At 40.1% G+C, this 6809-nt stretch overlaps 1 protein-coding gene across 4 annotated transcripts; it reads left to right on the plus strand.

Moving 5' to 3' along the window:
- Positions 1–120: 120 nt before the first annotated feature.
- On the plus strand, positions 121–6717 carry GAR1 (GAR1 ribonucleoprotein). 4 transcript variants are annotated; one of them, XM_082463020.1, is made up of 7 exons: positions 121–274; positions 614–824; positions 2323–2477; positions 2947–3006; positions 4296–4434; positions 5969–6040; positions 6400–6717. In XM_082463020.1, the coding sequence occupies exons 2-7, from the start codon at positions 626–628 to the stop codon at positions 6411–6413; spliced, it is 639 nt and encodes a 212-aa protein (XP_082319146.1). In that variant the 5' UTR covers positions 121–274; positions 614–625; the 3' UTR covers positions 6414–6717. The 4 variants fall into 4 exon arrangements, with proteins under 4 accessions (XP_082319146.1, XP_082319145.1, XP_082319147.1 ...); XM_082463019.1 differs by lacking the exon at positions 121–274 and adding an exon at positions 285–405; XM_082463018.1 differs by lacking the exon at positions 121–274 and adding an exon at positions 346–486.
- Positions 6718–6809: the final 92 nt, after the last annotated feature.

Genomic DNA, 6809 nt, shown 5'->3' on the forward strand with positions numbered 1-6809 from the left:
TCTCCGTAGGCAAATACACCTAACTGTTGTAAAGTAGCGGTTGACGTTAGATATTATTGATACCCTTCCATCGCTGAAGGCTTTTTCGTGCAGGTGACAGCGTCCCTGATTCCGCGGGTGACTGGCTGGCTTTCTGAACCAGTTATTCGAGTTTCTAGTTGGTTCCCTCCCCACCTCCGTTTTGTGCCGGTACGGTGGCCGAAGAGGCTCGTGTGCGGCGGAAGTACCGGGCGGGAGGGTGTGAGCCTCCGGGCCTGAGGTGCACGTGGCGCCGGTGAGTGGCGGGAGGGGGCCGGGCGGTCTGAGGATGCTGGAGGTGGAACCCAGCGGAGGGAGGGGGGGAATGCGGCTGAGGACCTTGCTGCCAGCTGGGGGAGGAAGTACTCACCGGGGGTGACAGGGATGGTGAGTGGTTGGTCGGCGCTCACAGGGCTATGGGGAGGTGACGCTCCCCCTTCGGGCTCGTCGCTGGCCGCCTTGCCATGGGTGAGGTGGCAGGGTTGCTATTATTATTGTTGTCCACTTTTATGGTTTCTGACTGAGGCTCAGAGGGGTTTGGTGGTGCCCCCAGAGGCGACAGTGACTGAAAGGCACGCCCTGTTTTTCTAACCAGGTGGGAGCGAGCATGTCTTTTCGAGGCAGAGGTCGCGGAGGCTTTAATCGAGGTGGCGGCTTCGGTCGCGGCGGCGGCAGCAGCAACCACCACTTCCGAGGTGGAGGCGGCGGCAATTTCAGAGGTGGCGGCAGAGGAGGATTTGGACGAGGGGGCGGCCGCGGAGGTTTTAACAAAGGCCAGGACCAAGGACCTCCAGAGCAAGTAGTTTGTAAGTAGGCTTCAAAGCTTGGCCCACCAGGGGGCGAGGGTGGAGTGGGGTCGGGGGACGGAGGTTGTGGGTTTGTGTTATTAGTAAGTTTGACTGGGAGTCGGGTGCTGAAAAGATAGATCCACCAGCTCTCCTACGGAGGTTGCTGCTTGACTGGGGAGTCAAGCCTACGGAGAGGCTGTGAAGTGACATATAATCGTGCTGTCGAAGTAAGGGGGAGATAAGAAAGCTGAAGGACACTTAGAATGCATCGTGGAGATGGAACTTGGGTTTGGGCTGAAAGGGAGATACAACTCCGTAATATTGTGCGTTTACCCCTACTGTCCCCATTTTACAGATAAGAAAACTGTGATTCTGCGTTAAGTTTCTTTGCTAGGGTCATAGTGATTAGTGATCAGTAAGTGATGTATTTGAGAGACAAAGCCAAGTTTCCTGACTCCAAAGCCCATGCTTTTAATTGCTACTCATAACTAAGTGAAGTGAGTAAAAAAAACTTGCTCAGAAGGGAAACTACGGTGGGGGAGTCAAGAAAAAGACCTAATTAGAGGAGTTTTGGAGTAATTATCAAAGAGGTAGAATGGAAGTCATGGAAAGTGAGAGATTTGACAGTAGAAGCCTACATCAAAGAAGAGAAAGGATGAACAGAGTCTAATATAAAGAGTAGGATGGATCAGTATGCAAAATGGTTTGAAGAGGTCAATGGCTAGAGTCAAAGGTCCTAGCTCCATAACGGTCCATGCATGACACATCAGAGCAAGGTGAAAGTGAGGAAAAAAAGAAGGGTTCGATGGGAGAGATATTTCAATGCAAACAGACTCAGTAGAACTTGGCTAATACTAGGAATAAAAGGCTCCAGGTTTTGAGCTTGGGTGATAGGAATTGAGAGTCGGTTTTGCAGGAATATGGTGAGTATTTTAGTTTGGGGTGACTGTAAGTCAGATATATAGGTAGTTATTTTGAGATTCCAGACTTCCTTGGAAAAGATCGAAGAGTCATTGGTGAAGAGGTGGTAGTAGGAACTTAGGAAAGGGGAGAAAAAAAGAAAGGGCCAGAGAACAACAAAGACTGACTTAGAGTTAGGGATGGGGAGAAGGAAGAGACAATAGAATGAAGCATAGTGTTGTTTAATCAAATAATAATAGTTATTATAGTAAAATAACTGTTATTGTAGATTGAGTGGTCTCAGTATGCCAGGCATTTTCTAAGCACTTGACATTTATTATTGCACTTAATCTTCATAATAGTATATGTTAGGTGTCAGTACTGTTGTTAGCCCTACATTAAAGATGAAGACACTGAAGCACAGAGAAGGTGAGACCCGTACCCCAGGTCACATAGCTAGTATTTTGTGGAGTTGGTATACTAACCCAGGAAGGCTTTCCTGCCTCAGAACAGATATGGTGAAATCCCAGGCAGCCAAGAGGAAAGCTTCCAGAAGAGGTTGGTCAATATCATTTGAAATTGTTTTATATTTTAACATTTTCATGTCCTATTTCAGTATTAGGAGAGTTCCTGCACCCCTGTGAGGATGACATAGTTTGTAAATGTACCACAGATGAAAATAAAGTGCCTTATTTCAATGCTCCAGTTTATTTAGAAAACAAAGAACAAATTGGAAAAGTGGATGAAATATTTGGACAACTTAGAGATTTTGTATCCTTTTTAATTGGAAGATGTAGCTATCTCATTAAAAGGTTACTGTTCATTTTTTCTGGGGTTAAGTATTGATTAAACTAAACTTGCTGCTTCATTAAAGTGGATGGAGTATTGCTAAGATTGGACCATAAAGGAGAATCAAGAGGGGGGATGTATTTTCACATATATTGAAAAGATAGGCCTTATAAGTGTGACTTCCTTTTTGGAAGGTTTTAGAAATGATTGCCACTTGGATCAGTGCCACAGGGTTGAGGTACTTTGCTTTGGATATGATGATGCCACTCCAATAGGATGGTGGAATTGGAAGTTTTAAAACCAAAATTAAAATTTCACTTCTGTTTGGAAAGTCATTTCTTACTTTTCCTAAATATTTCTGTATATTCTAACCTTGTTATTTTAAAACTTACATGTGAATTCAGAAGATTATCTTTGATATTAATTGCTTATTCCTTAATAAAATTAATAGTATTTTTCAGTTAAATTGTCAGAGAACATGAAGGCATCTTCCTTTAAAAAACTGCAGAAGGTGAGTCAAGTTTATGATACCTAGATCCTTGGTTTTATAAACGAATGACCTACCTTAGGACAGTTTTACTTAAGGCACTTGAGACTTCCCCAGTGTATCACTAGTGAAGCTCTTAAACTGAGATGTTCTGTACTTTAGACACTGAATTTACTAATCTTTAAAAGTAATGTGTTTAATTCAGGTTTTCAGAAAGTAATCTGTGGTCATATTAGCAATTCTGTAGCTGCTGGAGTACATTTTTTATTTTATGTACAAATTTTATTGAAAAACTTTCATTCTAAGTATAATGTTAAATTATAAAGCTTATATTATTTGGGAGAAATCAGATATTAAATGATTTCATAGATATTTCAATAACATTATGATATATGCTGTAAAGGAGTAATACATGTTGGTATGAGAATGTTAGTAGTGAGACCAAATTTAGTGCATTAGCTTTCTGAGAATGTGAGTTTGAAGCGGAGACCTGAAAGTTGACCACAGGTGACGCCCAAACCTGGCTGCACGTCAGAATTACCTGGGGGAGCTTTTAAGAAGATGTATTTCTAGGTCCCACTCCTAGAAGTTTGACCGAGTAGGTGTTAGGTAGGGACGAGGATTCAGTTTTAAAAGGAAACTTCTGGATGATTTTGATGAAGGTTAGGCCAGCACGTGGGAACCACTGCTCTAGTCACAGAGGAGGAGGAAGTGCATTTCAAGTAAGGAGAACAGCATGTGCAAGTAAAGCCACCTTAAGGATCTGAAAAAGGCAGAGGTAGAGCTTGGACACAGAACATTTAGGAGGGGTGGGGAAAGTTGTGAGGTAATGACTAGCAAGGTAGGCAGGGGCTAGATTACTTAAGGCCTTCAGGTCATGGGAAAGAATGTAGACTTTAGTCTTCATTTTGTTTTTAACCATCAGGATATATGCGGTTAAATCTGTACTTAAAAGAGAGTGCTAGAAAAATAAAAGAGCACCCTGGAAAGAGGTCAGTACTGTGTGTGAAGGGGCCAGGTTGGATGCTGTTGCTTTAGTCCTGAAAGAGTGGAAATGGAGAAGAGTGGACGGTTTCATGAGCGAGGTAGGAAGTAGAATCGATAGGTCTTGGTGATTGGTTAGCTGTTGAAGTTGAAATAAAAAATATCACCATCTTTCAGATGTCTGATTGCAACAGCTTTGTGGATGGTGTCACCATTCTCTGAAATGAGCAATACTGGAGAAGAAGGGAATTAGGGGAAGATAGTGAATTCAGTTTTGGACATAATGAGTGTGAAGCACATCACACTAATTATTTCTGTTATACTTCCAGTTTTATATAGACCCATATAAGCTGCTGCCGTTGCAGAGGTTTCTACCTCGACCTCCGGGTGAGAAGGGGCCTCCACGAGGCGGTGGCAGGGGAGGTCGAGGAGGAGGAAGAGGCGGAGGTGGCAGAGGTGGAAGGGGTGGTAAGTTACCTGCGGGGGAGATTTCTAACGAGATTTCAAAGCCGCAGCCAACTTATATAGCACAATTTAGTTTTGTATAGAAGCGGACCTCCCTTATGGTTATTTATCTTTTTAAATAAAGCTGCTTCCAATCTTGGCACATTACCATAGTAATAATGCTTAGTTTCTGTAAAGTATAGTATTATCTTAATTGAATTTTAAATTTTTAGTTAATACCATTGAGTGGCGATTATATACCAAGAGCTTGTCATATATTCTTTTAATATCCAAGTATATTCTTTTAATACTTAGCAAAACCTTGTGAAGGTGGGTGATATCCTGTTTTTAATGGATGAGGAAATGCAGGCTTACAAAAGTTAATTTGCTCTAATCAAACAATTGGCAGCTCAGAAATAAAACCCGTATCTTCTGATGTCATGCCAAAGACTATTACAATAAGTTCATTGCTTTGATTTCAGTATTTTGACATATGTATTTCCCCACAGCTTGGGTACATTCATCATTGTGGGCAGCTGGATGATGAGCAGGGCTGGGGATGAGGTGGGATACAGCATTGGCTATGCTTAGATCTGCAAATGGTGTGGTGGGTGGGTGACTGGGTGATGGGCAGAGCCAAAGAGATAAGGAAGAGGAGCTGCACAGCGGGGCTGGACAGCTTCTGGTACAGGATCAGAAAAGAGAGAATTCTGTTTTCACTTTTGCCTCTCAATGTAATTATCACTTCACTCCTTAAATGTACCTTTTTGGGGTCCCGATAGCTTGGAGATAATCTCTTAAGAGATAGTAACATATATCTTTAAGTATTTTTGGGAGTACCCCTTTAAGAATTTGATGAATGGAGAGCCCCTCATTTCCATGTTATATTCAGTCTCATATATGACATTTTAAAGCATTCACAACTATATTTTCTTAAAATCTTAATTTTTTTATATCAGTATTTTGGAAGTATGTGTTTGTTTCCTCATTTTATAATTTCTGTTTTTATATTTCATCATTCTTTACAAAGTTAGCCCCCAAAATCCAAAATGAGTAAAAATAGAGACTGCAATAGGAAGCCAAACGTGTTGGATAATAGAAAAAAATGATTTAAAAATTTTAAATTTCAAGGCTCATCAGCATGTGACCATCAGTGTTGATCTGTTTGCAGCTCCATTGACCTTAAACATTGTATTTATGGTAGTATCCCCAGAGCCAAACCACCCATACCTGCTACCCTCTGTTCTTAGGGTAAAAACAATTTAAAAAGTATATATAATAAGCAAAAGTTGAGGTACTCATGCGTTTAATGGTAGGGCTAAATTGACCTTTAAAGTAACAAGCTTTTCTAATTTATTAAAACAGAAAACTTGTTTAAAAAGTTGTAACCTAGGATTTTAGCCTGCTGCTGGACAGTTTCTCCATTTTTATCTTAAAAAATTCTGTAAGGTAAAATATGTGAATATATATTCATTACAACTGCAAGAATTATATTGATATTTACAGGCTTATAAAAATATGCTAGGTTACAGTTAATGAATGTTTCCTTTATTTTTAGGTGGTTTTAGAGGTGGAAGAGGAAGTGGAGGTGGAGGTTTCAGAGGAGGAAGAGGGGGTGGTGGTTTTAGAGGTGAGTGGAAAAAAAACTTTAAATGACTGAATTTCTAGAAATGGTAATGTCTACCAACTTTTATTTCTGTTTGCCAGCAAGTACATAGAACACCATGGTGTTCTTTGCTTTAGCCTAATAGATAGTTTCATTTTATATCACTTTTCCCTTTGAATTTTTTCACCTACTTCTACTTTACTTTGCTGTATTATTAATTTGAAAAACAAAAAAGTGTAATACAAATGACAGTTTAATTTGGTAAAATACTTTTGCTAAACCTTACAAGAACTAATGCTGATTTTAAACTTGAGTTTTGGGTAGTAGTATTATTAAATATTCATTTTTCTGTACCCTTAATACTTTCATTTTCTCTTAATCAGGAAGAGGACATTAAGTGTAACAGTTGACAGAGAAACTTCACCAGTTGACTTCAGCATTAACCTCATGATGTACATCTATGGATCAGAAACTCGTTTCTTGATCAAATCTTGAAGAACTGGTCATTTTATGACAGTGGAGCTAAAATGTCAACGTCATGCAAAAACGAGTGTGGCAGAACAGGCAATTTTGCTCTAAAAGAGTATGAACAAGTGTTTAATGTTTTGTACAATGCTTGGAACTTGTGGGTGGTCAGTAAAGGGGCAGCTTTCATCTGAAGCGTATTTGAATTTTTAAAATAAAGTGTTTTATTCCTTTAAGTTATTTAGAGCTGTGTTTATTAAACCAGAGCTATTTTTGAGTTAAAAGGGACAACCCACAAGTTAAGTAGATTCTATCTTAAATCTACTGA

The sequence above is a fragment of the Balaenoptera physalus genome (genome assembly GCF_965194825.1).
Source record: "Balaenoptera physalus genome assembly, chromosome: 5".
NCBI lineage: Eukaryota > Metazoa > Chordata > Mammalia > Artiodactyla > Balaenopteridae > Balaenoptera > Balaenoptera physalus.

Bases quoted from the DNA above. Each gene is read 5' to 3' on its own strand.
- GAR1 (XM_082463018.1), top strand. From the start codon at position 403: ATGGTGAGTGGTTGGTCGGCGCTCACAGGGCTATGGGGAGGTGACGCT. The intron at 2,478-2,946 runs GTATCCTTTTTA...TAAAATTAATAG, and splicing joins TTGGACAACTTAGAGATTTT to TATTTTTCAGTTAAATTGTC. The intron at 3,007-4,295 runs GTGAGTCAAGTT...TTATACTTCCAG, and splicing joins CCTTTAAAAAACTGCAGAAG to TTTTATATAGACCCATATAA.